The sequence below is a fragment of the Schistocerca piceifrons genome, chromosome 8 (assembly GCF_021461385.2).
Source record: "Schistocerca piceifrons isolate TAMUIC-IGC-003096 chromosome 8, iqSchPice1.1, whole genome shotgun sequence".
Lineage (NCBI taxonomy): Eukaryota > Metazoa > Arthropoda > Insecta > Orthoptera > Acrididae > Schistocerca > Schistocerca piceifrons.
This window is the reverse complement of record NC_060145.1, coordinates 279,920,520-279,936,706: the sequence shown is the minus strand read 5'-3', so window position 1 is coordinate 279,936,706 and position 16,187 is coordinate 279,920,520. Positions and strand designations below refer to the sequence as shown.

Sequence of the window (16,187 nt, the reverse complement as noted above, 5' to 3'; positions counted from 1 at the left end):
CTGGAGACACTTCAGACAGCGATGGGATATAAACCTGACTGGCACATGCCATACAGCCCGACAACCAAGAGTGATGGTCTGGGGTGCCCCATAGTAGACAACTACAGCACTACAAGGAGAACTGCCTTCTGTGAAGTCATTGAAACTACAATGACACAGTGATTACAGCAATAATTTTCTCACCATTTTCTGCCTTAATATTTTATCTAATTATGTTTTACACTGTTTTCTTTCATTATATGTGTGAAATCTTTCCTGTAGTTAAGATTTTCGCAGTTTGAAGATTGTAGTTGACACTGCATGCCACCCTAAGTTCTGGAACATGTATGCATATTTATTTGCAAGTGATACTTTATAGCATTTTCACATTTATATAGTCATCCAGATACTGATTATAGTGCAGGTGATAATGTACAACAGTTGCTGTGGCAAATTTTTAAGTAACCAGATACATTACTTATGATCTGTTTTAGTTGCTTTATTTTGCTAGGCAATTCATTTCTTGTATGCATTGGGTTGTTACACAAGTTCGTATAATTTTTCTGTAAATTTAATAACCTCAACAGAAACTTTAGTCATCACCAATAATTCTCCTTCATTATTTGCAACAGTCTGCTAATGCTGGGGTAATTTTTCAGTTCTGCAATAGTAGAAATCATGTGGTTTTGAGACGAAGAACTTGTTGAGCCATTTTCACCCAGAAAGGAAGCACCTTGAAAGTTAATAGAGAATGTAAAAGATCAGGTGAAATCCCAACTCAACTTGTGTATAGTGTTTTTTGTTAGTCTAACCATTATTGTGGAGTAACATCATTTCATGTAGTCTTCGTGGACATTATTCTTGGAATGTGCCTCATTTGTTGACAATAAATGTCATTAGTAAAGGTTACACCTCGGAGAAGCGATTCATAGTACACCACACTGTCACCATTTCACCAGATGCCTAACATTATCTTTTGTGGTTGAGAGCTGGTATTTGTATTAGGACTTGCTGCTATATTTGGACTCAACCATTCCTTTCTTGTTCCTTGCATTAGCATAAAGACATCATTTCTCATCACCAGTAAGGGATAGGAATGGTTGGTATTTGCAAAAATATTAGAAACTATTATGAAAGATAGGCTAATGAATTATTTAAATGAATACAACTTACTGTCTGTTGACCAGTTTGGATTTCGATCAGGGAAAAGCACAGAATCAGCAACAGCACACCTCACAAAACACATTCTAGAAGCATTAGATAAAGAGAACTACACAACTGGTATATTTCTTGATCTGACTAAAGCATTTGATATAGTAGATCACAACATATTGTTAAATAAGTTAGATGAACTGGGAATAAAGGGAGTTGTGAAAAAGTGGTTACAGTCATATCTAAAAAATAGAAAACAGATAACTGAAATCTCACATATTTCAAGTTGCTCAAACTATATTGTAAAGTATACTTCAGACCCAAATTATGTAAATATAGGTGTCCCACAGGGTAGTGTCCTTGGCCCAATACTATTTCTCATTTACATAAATGACTTCCCACAGAACATCTAGCATGGACAAACAATATTGTTTGCAGATGACTCAAATGTTCTAATCAGTGACAAATCACCAGATGCACTGAAAGAAAAAGCCGAACAAACACTAAACAGTGTACGAGAGTGGCCATCCAATGATAAACTAACACTAAATTTTAAAAAAACAAATGCTGTTAACTTCTATGTCTGCAAAAAACCACACTATAACAACTTTAAGTTAAACGATGAAACTATAGACTGTGTAGACTACACAAAATTTCTTGGTATGCATGTTGACAGTCAGTTAAAGTGGAAAGAACATATTAAAATACTTAGTAACAGAATCGCTACAGCATGCTATGCTCTTAGAATTCTGAATGCAGTGTGTGATACTACATGTGTCAGATATTTTTCTTGTATTCACTCTGTTATTACCTATGGAATAATATTTTGGGGAATCTACAGTAAAAATATTCAAATAGTTTTCAAATTACAGAAAAGAGCAATTCATATAATAACCAAGAGTGGCAGTAGGGCTCACTGCCTTGAACATTTCCAAAAGCTGGAAATCTTAACTGTCCCCTGTGAATACATTTTTCAAAGTATTATGTATGTAAAAAAAAATATTGACTGCTATATGAAAGTTCTTTAGTACACAGCTATGAAACTAGAAACCAATACAATCTGCATCTAGAGAGGAAAAATAAAGTTAAAACTCAGCAGAGCTTGTTGTACAATTCTGTTAAATTATATAATAAATTATCCCAAAAAATAAAAGATATTGACACAATTGGACAGTTCAAAACAAAACTAAAAACTTTTTTATTAAATAAAAGTTATTACGCAGTAATGGACCATCTGAATTAAAACATGTAGTGTAATTAAAGTAGCCTGCATTGTAATACATGAGGAAATAATTATAGTATGAAATCCAGAATTGTACAGTACTATAAGAAAATTACATATTACATAAGGATATAAAACTAATTTAAGATACCTCAAAAATGTGTGTAAATTCTAATTTTATGTGTATAATTGTAGGTATATTGTATTGTACATGATTTTGCTGACAAAATCCACACAATGTAAGTTGTTACATAGATTAATAAAGAAATTAATCAATCAAAATGAGCCAGTTGATGACAAGCAAGCAGAGATGCATGTATGGCAACCCACTGATTTTTGTGATTTTGGCTTACACTATTGAGTACCAATACACCTAATTTTCGAATTTTCCCATTGCATTGAAGGTCTTCCTGAATGTGGGGAATCACTAATGTCAATACAATCCTCCTTGATATGGGAATACCTTTTTCTTACCATGCTCTGTTCATTGATATTAACCCCATACATGGCACAAATGTTCTCCATTGCTGTCTCTCTTCTCTTGAACGCAAACAGAAGAATATGTCAGAAATGTTCCAATTTCTCCACTTGGCACTCCATTTTCTAATGTACACATCTCCACTTACTGTCTCCAAATGACAAAATGATAATGTCTAAACTCAAATAGCAACAGTGAACTACAAATAAAAAAATGACAGTTGATAAATAAACCCATATCAACCAGAATCTCAACATGCAAAATAAAAATGGTACAATCTTATTCTTTAACCTAATATCATACAGTTAAATTTAATTTTGTGACATTCTTTGAAGATCTGTAGATCTACTATACTCAATAAAACTGGTTATTCATAATTTATTTCATCATTAATTCATCCAGGGATCACTTTACAATGACTTAAGATTCCTCTTCATAGTACACCAGAAATAAATAGCTCTAATATACATAATGCAGAGTATGTATGTTTATGAGGATAGAACAGGTGGTTGACTGTGGCCTTACTTAAGGGACCATCCCAGTATTGGCCTAAAATGCATTAGGAAAACCACAGGTAATCTGCATCAAAATGGCCTGATGCAGCAAAGTCCATCCTCCTAAATATGGAGTCAGTGCCTCAACAACTGCACTGCTTCCATCAGTTAGTCCCTACTGTACAATGCTGTCTTGATTATATGCAATTTGCACTAAATACCTTATAATAAGAACTTAGTTTTGCACTGCACGCACCATGGAGACCTGCTGGTGACTCCCGGACCATGAAGATAAATGTCTCCATGGCTGCCATTCAGTTTGTCTGGAGAACTGAGTCAGCATCACCCTCCCTCATAAGTGAGAAGCTGAGCACAGAAGAATGACCAGAAAATATTATCGTGCACTATAAGTCCTGGCAGATTTGTTTGTAAAAGAACAATGTAATTACATATTTTAATGTGAGAGGATATTGTAGTTGCCCCCTTTCATTATTAACTCCTACTCTGAGTCCTATAATGTATCTTTAACTGTGTAGTGTGCATTACTTATGAAGTAAGTTTTAGCTGCCTTTTGAAGTAGATGTATTTTAGTAATCTTTTTGATCTCCTTTGGCAGTTTATAATGCAATTTTATTCCATGGTAGTGTTTTGTTGTTTGTATTTCCTTGGTAAATGCAAGTCCAGACTACCTCTTGTTCCATGAATACGTATAGAACTATAAGTGAAATACTTATTAATGTTTTCCCTGATATGTATAATAGGTTGATAGATGCACTTACTTGGTGCAGTAAGGATACTCAGTGGAAAATCCAGGATGTAATGTAACAATATTATGAGAAGGAAAGTTGCTACTCACCATATAGTGGAGACGCTGAGTCTCACAATTAAAGCTTTTGGGCCATTAAGGCCTTCGTCTGCAATAGATACACACACACACACACACACACACACACACACACACACACACAAATGCAACTAACACACACTCAGTTTTATAAATAGTTCTTAACAGGGAGCCTGACTACTACTTTTAATTATTCTTACAGCTCTTTTCTGCAGTTTGAAAACTGTGTACAAATTTTGCACATTTTATCCCCAGAAATGAATCCTATAACTGAGATATGAGAGCATGTAGGAACAGTATGTCACCGCTAGACACTGGCTGTTGGAACACTAAGAGCATATCGTGATGGTGACATTGTTTTTGCCAGTATCTTCATATGTTCATTCCATGTTAACTAACAGTCAGTGTTCGTCACTAAGAACTTTGTACATGTTACACAATCTGTAGTTTTATCATGCACGCTTGAAGTAAGAGAGTTGTTTTCCCTCATTGTGCTGAAGTGCATGCTGTTTGTTTTCTTTATGTTCAGTGTTGATTTACTGCACGCTGCGACATTAGGAGTTATGTTGTTTTGTCAATGACTGTGTGGAAAGTTGTGTCTGCTACTAAGGAAGGGTTAAATTTAATGAAAAATTTAAAACAGTTATAGAATATAGCAGAAGAATTCATATAAACAATAACATTTTTCAGTATTTTAAAATGTAAAGCACAAATAAATTACAGAATTAACAATAGGTCGGCATAAAGTAAAATTGGTATTGCAAGGGTTAAGAACAGAATCGGGTCCAGTATACTACCCTAGAGATAACTATTTTTATAAGTTTCCTGTCTTATAGTTATTTTACTAAAAACTCATCATCAGCAGACATGTGAACTGTCTCTGACTATTGCACTCTAGTTTCCCAGTAAGGCAGAAGCCACTCGTTTGCTGTTCTTCGTATACCTAATGCCTCTAGTTTATTTAATAGTATTACATGGTTAAAAGTCTTGGACAAGTCTAATAATATGCCTTTAACACAGTCATTCTTGTCAAGAGCTTCAAATACCTCTTTTGTGAGCTCTGTTATCCACAGAGACCCAGAGGACATACCCACGAGTTATGATAATTGACCGAAGTGTGCTTCCAATGTGAAGCTGTATCGTCTTCATTTAGACTGAAAATTTAAACTGGTGTTTACAAATTCTCCAGATGAAGAATATATTAAGCCCTAATACTGTTTTATTCAGAATAGTTTCTCTTTTCTGGCACCAATCTATTACAAAGTTAATCTAATTTCACCCTATTCAGATAGGCCAATAGACACTTTTCTTTTATGTCAGTGAGTGTAAGGATAAAGAGAAAGAGGGGGGGGGGGGAGGGGGGTTAAATACTATTATTATTCCTTGACTATGACCAATATTATGTAGCCAGAACACAAGGAATGTTTGTCCAGTGTACTACAATGTTTTAGGTATGTTCATAACTTTGCAACAATGTCCTCATGTTATAGTGTAGCAAATAATATAGAAATATGGTAATGGCAGTTTTTTGATTTTTATTTTGGTAGTTTATTTTCACATCAATGAGTGCCAAATTAAAACAAGCTTTATTATGCCCAACAGCATAGAACCTGTCCATATGTAACTAACAACTACTGGTAAACTGTTTTTCAGGAAATAGTGCTATTGTGACATTTTCTCAGTTCTCACTTGGCGGTAGTAACTGTGATGAAGACTATGTTGAAGTACGCCGAGAGAGTGGTGGTGGTCCACTTATGGGCTTATATTGTAGTGACTCACCGCTACCATCTAATCTGACTGCTGCACACAGTATCTGGGTGAAGTTCCGTAGTGGGACAGCTGGCCCACCAGGATCGGGCTTTTTGGCTTCTTATCAACTGTGTATGTACATTTTGTATTACTTTGGATTCATGTGTTATAGGTGTTTTGTGCAATGGAATGCCTGAATAAAATCTTCTCAGTGTATAAGACATGCTCACTTCATATAAAGCACTCAATAGGTTTCAATAACTGTCTCTGTCATTGGCATCAAGAGTACAAAGCCACAGACTGCCACAGATGGCATGCTGTGCCACTTACATAGGTGCAATAGTGGGCTTCAACTATCAGTTGAAAGCAAAGATGGACACTTGACATTTGTAGGGAGGTGGAGCAACAATTTCAGATGTGGCACTGACCTCTCGCACCTCCACTGGACCCAAGGTGGGCCAGAGCTGCTATGAACTGCATAACTTGCCTTCCCGTGCATGTGCCACTTTGTGCAGTTGTGGTAGGTCCCAGTTCTGGAAAGTCCCAGACCTGCTATCACACCTACATCAGAGGCACACTGTGCCAGTCCAGTGAGTCATTGGTTTTTTACTCCTGGTGACTATGACAGTAGCAGCTTTCAAAAGCCTTAGTATTTTATTGGAAATCATGCAACTACTAAACCGAGAAATTTTTATTCACATTGAATCCATGTTATGCCAGCATACATTTCTGAGTATTATGCTTAAATAAAACTATTTAAAAGTAAGTTTGATCTTGCATTGGCTACAGATTTTAGGTTATGTGTTGCACTATCTAATTTCTATTAACAGAGAGAGTGTGTGAAAAAAAGATGTGTAAGAGTAATTATGATCATATTAAAAAAAAAATTGCCTTGTAATGATAAGGTGTGCAAATCTGTCTTTGAACGTATTTTGAGTATATTCCCTTAGCCGTCATTTATCACAGGTATTTGCATCATAACAGCAGTTCCACATCTGAAATAGCCATCATCTTCCTCAGCAGAGCGAATGCATTACATATATTGCATTTAACTCAGTGCTGTTTTACACAATCAGTTCCTCTTGAATCATCAGAGGTGGCTTCTTTACATTGAATGTATAACTATTTTTTATATTGAAGAGGGAGCATACTTTGTAAGTAGCAGAAGTGTGGTTTGCAGGATACCAAAGTAAGCTCCTCAATTAAAACAAAATACACAAACTGTAGGTATCAGCAGATGCTTACCAACAGTTTCAGTCCAAAAGATTACAGAAATATTTGCTGGTGAACTCAATTGAACAGTTAATGAGGATATGACTTTCAGGGTGTATACACTTAGGGACAACCAAGAAATCCGGGAAAAACCTGGGAATTTTTCCGAATTCCGAGAATTTTTCATTATTTTAGTTTTCAGTTAAATTTTTGTAATTGTGACTGGTAAGAACTGATACTCTATAAAAAAGGATATTACTGTATCCTGTTGCTCCAGAATAACACTGCAGCAATAAAATGTAAATGAGAGAAAAAAATAAATAAATAAAACTTTAGTTGCAAAGAAAATGTGCCATTTACAGCAACAAAACTTCATGCACACATAAGTGTCTGCCAACAGCAAAAATGTGTCAAAGGCTGTAGGACAAAGACTATGTAATACTACGTAACAATGAACTACTTCTGATGAACATGGCATCACAGTTGTTTACATTAGGTTTGTTTGAACAGTTGCCAGCAGGCTCATACGCATGCAAAGTTCAGTCGCATATGAACAGTAACTTCTCCCGCTTCTGACTACTTGAAGCCAGATGCTACCTGGAAAATTTTTTCTGGTGCACCCAACCTGCCAGATTCATGCAGAGCAGTCTGAGTTGTTGTGAATGGGAAGAGGGTTAGTCTTCACGTGGCCCATGTTTATGTTTAGTGATTTTTTTTTGTTTCCTCTTCATTTACAGCTCCCACATAAAATGAGAACAACATGGATTTCTGTGGCTATCAAGTGAATTAAAATAAATCACATAATTACAGAAGGCTGAAATATATTATTCATTTCAGTTTTCTGATTTTATATCACTTTGATGTTTTTGGCAGTCAAGCATTAATTGCCTTATAGAACAATGAAGTTATTTTTGTCAGTTTGCTAAAGAAATTTGGGTTTTATTACTCTTTTCCACTGAAGCAGTAAATTTATCTGAAACAAAGTGTTTCATTCCACACTATTGCCAGTTCCAACTGTTCGCTGAATTTCAAGTAGACAGTTTCATCTTTGATACATACGGTATTATGCCATAATAAAGAACCAAACATGAGATAGTATAGGACTGGTACTCCAAGAAAATTTACATCCCAAAAACCACACAGAAAAGCTTAGTATCAGATTGGGATCTTTTCCATTGTGTATCTGGATACACGAATTTGCACTTCAAGCTGAATTATGAACTTTAATACAGCTTACAAAATTCTGATGCTCATGGAGTATCCTCTTTTATGATTTTGTGTAAGATCTCATAATGTATAGTGTGTATGAACATAAAGGCTTCCTACACCACCGTACCAGCACATGTGCATTAACCCCTGTTGTCTGCTTCTCTCTGCCAACTGCTGAAATGAACCTATTTCTAACAGGTCTCAAGAAAATATTGTGAATGGTGGTTTGAAAAGAGTCACTTTCAAAGTAAATTTTCTTTTACACAAGATGAATTATGTTACATGTGAGAATATGAGATGAATTCCTTAAATCACAGAGAATTTGATTCTCGTTTGAAACTAAGTACTTTGAGGGCCAGCCAATTAGACAGATTTCGAGCCAAAAAGACCAGACATTTAAGTCATTATTTTCAATTTTACTGGCACAGTTGTGTGATGTATCTTAAAATGCAACAATTTCAAAGAAAGACCAATATTATGTGTGAAAGCTTAGCTTCTCGTGTAGCTTATTAATCTTCGAGATCAATTTTGTATGAGAAAGTATAGCTTTTCTTGTAGCTACCCCATATATGTTAATTTATACCATTAACTTTTCCTTAACAGTGATGTTACTATTGGCTTAGTACATCAAGTGGCCTATACTCTGAATATCTGCTGCCACCGGCTGGTGAGATCATGTGACATGAGCTATGATCAGCTTACAAAAGGGCATCACAGTCTTGATGTCAGAGCTTCGGAAACTAATGTGCTGTGTCTGGTGGTGGTGGAATTAAAATTTATAGTTTTGTAATACAAAAATATGCAGCATATCATAATACCAAAATATGCAGTGTACAGTCCAATTTTTTTGTAAAGTGCCAGGAATTTCTATGCTGGTGTATAAAACGGTAGCCATTCAAAGGATTGTTAAGTTTTATAGTTTTGGGGGTAGCTGCGGTCTGAGATGCCTTTCAGGGTCCGCGCGACTCCCCTTCCCCTCTTCCCTCGGGCATGGATGTGTGTTTTGTCCTTAGTTTTAGTTAGATTAAGTAGTGCGTAAGCTTAGGGACCGATGACCTTAGCAGTTTGGTCTCATAAGACATTACGACAAATTTCCAATTTTTATAGTTCTGTGGGAAAGTAAAGTGTCACTTAACATGGAAAAAGTGTATTTTCACCCGGGAAAAAGAGTATTTTTTAACTGGAAAATCCGGGAAAAATCCAGGATTTTTTTTTCCTTATCCACATATAATGTTGACTTTGTCTTGTATTGAAGTTTTACATGAAACAGATCTAATCAGTTAACGTAATGTCTCTGGAAAAGTGAGGACAAGAGATACTATGTTAAAGAAGCTTCTGGATAAATTGAACTCAGAGAGTTAAGTCTTTTAGGCCAATCTTTTGCAGTTTGTGTAGCAGCTGATTTTGTTCCACAATGTTCATGATGCATAAATTTTTCTTGTAGTTGTACTATACACCGTGACACCTATGAATGAGAATGATTCATAGGCAAATACATTGGCCATATTTTCTTGAAACTCATGTTTTCACGTTGTACTGTATTCAATGTACTGAGGATGATAAGATTACATTTCTTCAAGCTGATGATGAAGTGAAACAAGTGTACTGTGTAGATAATATATGACTGGAAATGTTGTTGATAGACAAGCACAGCATATTTGACAAGTGATGTTTGAAGTTTTCAGGATTGCAGCTGGATTATGTTGACTTTTTTGACTTTATGTTGACTTTTGGCTGACAACCATCCAGCCATTTTAAGGTGAGTGTCCACCACTGGAGACTGCTAGTACACAGTGTTGGCTTTATAGCTAAAATTGGTGTGGAGACGCATGCACATTGGCGGTCTTCACAGGAACATCGTCTATTGCAATTTGCGCTCTCTGCAAATACTGTTCCATCTGTGGCACGGGTGCATGCATAAAATGGAAACTACATGCGTGCCCTCTGTCAGAATGCATGCTCCCAGTGCTAAAACGTCAGATGTCACCACATGCATCATTATGAGGAAAATGTTTTCTCTTAGAAGAAATTAAAGATCTCATTGGGTCCCAAGCCTTGTCCAATAGAAAGCCACTGTCACGATTTACAAGAGTTTGTGCTAGACACATTTCCACAGATTCTTTTATTACTGAGTCCCTAGAGGATCTCACTGAGGCCAAGATTTTTGTGGCAGAATAGTCCATAGAGTGTCCTGTGGCAATACAATGCTCAGCTACAACTGACTTACTGGTCAGCAGAAGGCAAGTGTGGTGCTCATGTTCAATGCACCTTTAATGTATTGTGCATATCGTCTGACGTACGTTAGCTTTGCCACACTGACAAGAAATTTTGTAAATTCTCGCCTTCCACAGTCCCATATCATCCTTTACCGGAACAAGAAGAGTGCTAATCTTCATCAGTGGCCGAGAGAGGGTGGACATATAGTTTCACCTTTATGCATGGGCCTGCATGCTACAGATGGAACAGTATTTGCAGAGGGTGTCGAATTTGATGGACTCCTCCTGTGATGGCTGCTGATGCACATGTATTTCTGCACCAATTTCCTCTATAAAGCTGACACTGTGAACTAGTTGTCTCCAGTGGCAGACACCCACTGAAGATGGCTGGATGGTTGCCAGCCGAAATATTGTGGCAAGAAGTCAACATGTTCCAGCTGCAATCACGAGGTCTCATAGAACATATTTGACATTTTTTGGAGCATCTCTGTAACACAGCGTTATTTGGGGTGCTCAGTCAATTAAACAATTCCAGTAGGTGATTGCTAGTAACTGCTTATGCAATCAACAGTGTGAATATATGCGGGATAGAGGCCTGGGTAAAAATACTTTTACTTAGTTGACAGTTGCAAATATTCTAACTTTATTCATGAGACAATTTGCAAACTTTCTCTGGAGTATTAGTAGAAGGTGCTGTAGGGATGATGGAAGCAAGCTGCATCCAACACTGAGACTGTTATAGAGAAAGAAGAGATATGGAAGGATATAGTCACTCTTTCTTCATGAAGTACTGCTACTGCGCTTGTACTTCATTGTTTGTACCAAGCATCTACCATCAGTGAGGATAAAGAGCTTTCTCTCATGAAAAGAGTTAGAAGTGGTACTTGAAAGAGACCAGTAACTCCTTCACCACACATTTCCCAAGCATAACACAATAAAATGAAGTGTGGCATTGCATAGTGGCTAAATACAGTAATGTTGCACACAGCATTGATTGATTACTGAAGTCAACAGTGGCTGGACATAAAACACTTCTGGTTCAAAGTCTTCCAGCTTTTACCAGTTCACCACTAAGGAGGCAATCACTTAATATGACATTTGCTAATTTCAAACAGGGGTGTGTAATTCCAAATCAGGCCATTGAAAGATATTACTTATTTCATAATAAATGACTTCTGTGACACCTGTAATCCCTCATTTGTTACAAAGGACTTGTCTAATACTGTAGAATGTAAGACATTGTACATTATTGGTATTCATATTTTATACTCTTAAAACTAACATTGTAAAACGTTTTCACATTATTTCTTATTGTAACTATGAATTTCACAATGTAAGGTGTAAATCTGTTTACATCAACCTCCAATACGCTAGCTAACATTCTATGTGAAAGAGTGTGACACAAACATTTTTAATTTTTGAACCTCACATGAAAATGTTTGTTAATATTGGGTAGACAGTGACAGATCAAGGGATGTAATGTGTACCATATATCCAGTAAGTGTAGTAATTGATATAAGTTCTATACTGTCCTACTAGTCGTAAGTCATTGACTTTAAAGGTAAAATACAGTGTTAGCATACACTTTGTACAAAATGTATGATTAGCACCTTATTTAAAGTTTAAATTTATTTCAGTGCATGGTAACAACTTGGAAGGACCATCAGGACAGCTGGCATCTCCACTCTATCCTCAACCATATACAAAACAAGGTGTATTCAATTGGAGAATCACTGTTGACTTTAACCATGTTATTACCCTGACATTCAAGAATTTTTTCATCCCAACATATTTTGGTGGCTGTTTGTATTCCTCATTGACAGTGAGTTTTCTAACCTTTCTGCAGTTTATAAAATATTACATTTTATTCTGTTTTGTGTAAAATCAGCTTTGTAATTATTTAAAGAACTTATACATTTTGTTTTGCAAAGATTATGTAAATACTTAGAAACAACATTACATAAAACTTGAATATGCTTTAGCTAGACCACTAGTAGGTAGGATCTTTTACTTAGATTATAGGCAGTATGATTTGTTTTGACTATGAGAATTTTCAACCATTAAATCTAATCTGTATTAACTAAGAATGGTAGTTTCATGTGTTCTGTTTTTTCTCACTCCCATTTGAGCAGTTACAGTGTGCACAATGTAGTTTCTATTAAGGACTGTGCTACTGAAACAAATTTCATTTAGATTTTATTTAATACATTAGTCTTAAATCATTTACCTTGTTTGAAGTTTTTGTGTGCCAATTTCATGAATTTGAAATTCCTCTGTGTAGCTTCAATTTTTTTTCTTTTTTACAAGCACACAGTTTAATGGAGGACCAGTTTTTTGGTTTTTTTTTATTTCATTAAGAAATAAAAGGCATCAAAATCAAATGCTATTAAGTCTATATAGTAGTTGAACATGGGAGCTAATCATTCCGTAGGTACTCTGCTAAGAAGAAAGAAGATATAGTGTGTAATAATAGCAAGTGTTGCCTTTGTGGTGGTAATTTAAATGTCCACATTCTGTATATGATGTGGGAACTATGGTTATGAGAACTTAAATAAATTTTGAAACCTGAATAGTGACTGGGTGCCGCAGATTCTTCCCAGTGACTTCTATTTTGCATTAGAAGAAATACTCAAAACATTGAATCATGGATAATTGATACTGAAATATCTAACACTGATATAACAGTGTGTGATCAATTACAGAGATTCATTTTTGTTTGTGGCGTTGTCAAATACGTAGTTAGGCCTCACTTATAATATTTACCTTAAAACTACACCCACTTATGCAACTACGTAAATCCTGTACCTCTGGATATTATGTTTGTGTTGAATGCTTAAAAGGGTTTATACTTGAACTGTGTCTTTCTTCAGTTTGTTATTACAGCAAATACTAAAATGGTCCATATGTGTGCCCTAGGTGTTTGATGGTTATGATGAGACTGCACCTACACACACACAGTTCTGTGGTGGTAGAGCTCCAGAGTCATTTACTTCAACATCAAATATTATCTATATTGTGCTGACAACTCATGGTTCTCGTGAAGGGGCCTATTTTCTTCTTGAATGGCTACAGGTCGAGCAAGTAACACAGATCCCTGATTACTTAGCTCCACCTGTTAATGCAAGTGGTAAGCAGCATGCTTAAAGCAAACTCTTTGGACTAAATATTTCTCTTTTCTTCCAGTTGTCTTAACTGTGGTTCCTAGATAAATGAATGTGATACACTTTTTCATAGCCTACATTCCTTGAGTCTTTCACTTTTACTTGGTATACATTTTGGGATATTAGCCCATATGTTAATAACTGAAAACCTACACTATATAATAAAATACTGTTTTAGAACATAAGACATTGACAATCTATGTGCTTTGAATTATTTGCTTTTATTATGAAATATTATATTGATATGTGTAGTAATGTGTGTGAACCTTGAAAACTAGGATGATTAGGACGTGTGATGATATGATGGACTTGTATGTCTTGTGTGAAGTAAGATGTAGAAAATATTGTAAAACAAAGTATGCAGTGTAAGCTTCAGTCATGTATGTTAGGGAAGATGTATGGGATGAAGAGGAATATGTGGTAGACCATTGTGACAAGGGAAACTTCCATGCAGAAAATGTACAGTTATTATGAGGACAGATCACAACATACCTTAAAGATGAAATGCTGGATGCTAGAGGCTTTTTCTGTTTGTGGATGACTCCCTAAGCCTGGCTAAGCACATATTCGATGAGAGAGAATAGTGAGAGATCAGAAGAATTTGTGTGTCTTCAGTCATTACCTTTAGATTATAGTTTAGAATGAATAGAAAGTAGATAATTTCATCTTTTTAATTTTACATTTTGAATGTATATTGATATTTTTAAAGAAAATGAGTGCTTTTATTTTCACACATAACGTTAAATATTACAGGTTGTGGAAGCACCACTCAGCTTGGAGACACATTTAATACTTCACAAGTGAACATCTCATCACCAAATTTTGGGTCCGGATATGAACCAATGGACTGTGTATGGATATTTGAGACACCCCCTACCAGCCATGTAGCTGTCAAAATCAGGACTCTCGATGTACGCTCATTTTCCAGTTGGTGTCACAGTGCTAAAGTTCAGATATTTAGTGGTAAGTAGACAATAAATATTGAGTTTGTATTGCTCTTGCCTCCAGCACTACTATAAAAATGATTTATTACATATTAATGAAATTCTTGAAAAACACAATCCTCGCGGATGCCCAAGATCAGTTTGGAAACACTAAGAATATGACTAGTGATGTCTAAAACTACATGCACCGAAATTTTTTGAGACTTGAGTTTGCTACTTGACATTTTAGGCCACAAAGTTCTGCATTAGAGCCACAGCACTAAAATGGTTTACCTCAGTCCTGATCAAATTAAGAGAGAAAGTCGAAGTAAAACATGAGCTAAATGTTAATACTAGGACATATTTCTTGGATACAAGGTAAAAAATAAAAGAAACGTCTCTCAAGGACCAGCGTTTCAACCAGTCCATTTCCTCTTGTACATAAATGTAGATCTGGACACAGTTGTTTGCAAATGACAGCATTCTGAAATTTATGCTTAAAGGGATACATGCAACATCAGTGAGACACTGAAGTTCCAGTAGAATTACACCTTTGGTAGAAACAGAATTTTTTGGCTTGTGACATGCCTGTGATTTCTTATACAAATTCGAATGAACATTCAGAAGTTAGGAAATTTGTTCAAAACATTCACCAATCAGCTCATTGTTATTACTGATGTTATATCCTATCTTGTACAGATAATTAAATGAATTGTTTTTTCTGTTTCAAGTGACGGATTGCTATCAGATAATAAATACATTATAAGTGTTAAAATTTAATCCATTTTTCTCAGTGCATCTTAACTAGGCTTCATTATCGTGCTAGTATTCCTATCAGAGAGGACCATTTCTGCTTTATCAATACAACGTGGGAGGTCATTTGTACTTATCAAGAATATGAGTACCTTGAAACTCATAATCTTTTTTTTCCAAAAGGATGTTGTGATTTAGCAGCTGGACAATTGAGCGAGATACAAAAACAAGCTAGTAGATAAAATGTTGTCATTTAGATATTATAAAATAGTTCATTTAGATGACTTGTTCATTGGGAAAGCCCACCTGCAATACTGTGTATGACTGACTGAGAATCCCATTTTTTCAAATATCCTCATCCAGTCACAAGTTTGTATTTTTCCTAAAGCCTTTTCTTACAAAGACATCAAATAATAGCATATTTAGTTACGAAAGATGTCTTGGGAAGTAGATATTTTGTTTGAAACATTATCAACAGAGAGATTTCTTAAGTTTAAGAGAGACAATTATTTTCCTGAATTCTCTGGAAAGAGTAGGAATAATGTCAAATTGCTCAAAATTATGAAGTACTGATTCTCACAAATACTGGTAATGCAAAGATTTTTTCTTTTTTGTGCTGACTGTTAAAATAGAGTGTCTCTATTATTAATGTACAGATAAACAGCTGTATGTTACCTATTATTTGATTTATTTTGACCAATTTTGGTCATCAGAAGCAAGCTTCCTCATATATTGATTACCCTAGTGGAAAGACATTCAAGCTTTAAAGCACAGCTCAGTACCATTATCAACACA

The 16,187-nt window shown here is 35.5% G+C and overlaps 1 protein-coding gene across 1 annotated transcript in view; it reads left to right on the top strand.

Moving 5' to 3' along the window:
* Positions 1-16,187, top strand: part of LOC124711575 (cubilin-like) — a gene marked incomplete in the record, with an annotated part of 644,865 nt that overhangs the window by 259,873 nt on the left and 368,805 nt on the right. The window contains 4 exon segments of the mRNA XM_047241722.1: positions 5,823-6,050; positions 12,193-12,377; positions 13,472-13,682; positions 14,470-14,679. Of these exon segments, the coding sequence (XP_047097678.1) occupies positions 5,823-6,050; positions 12,193-12,377; positions 13,472-13,682; positions 14,470-14,679 (834 nt within the window).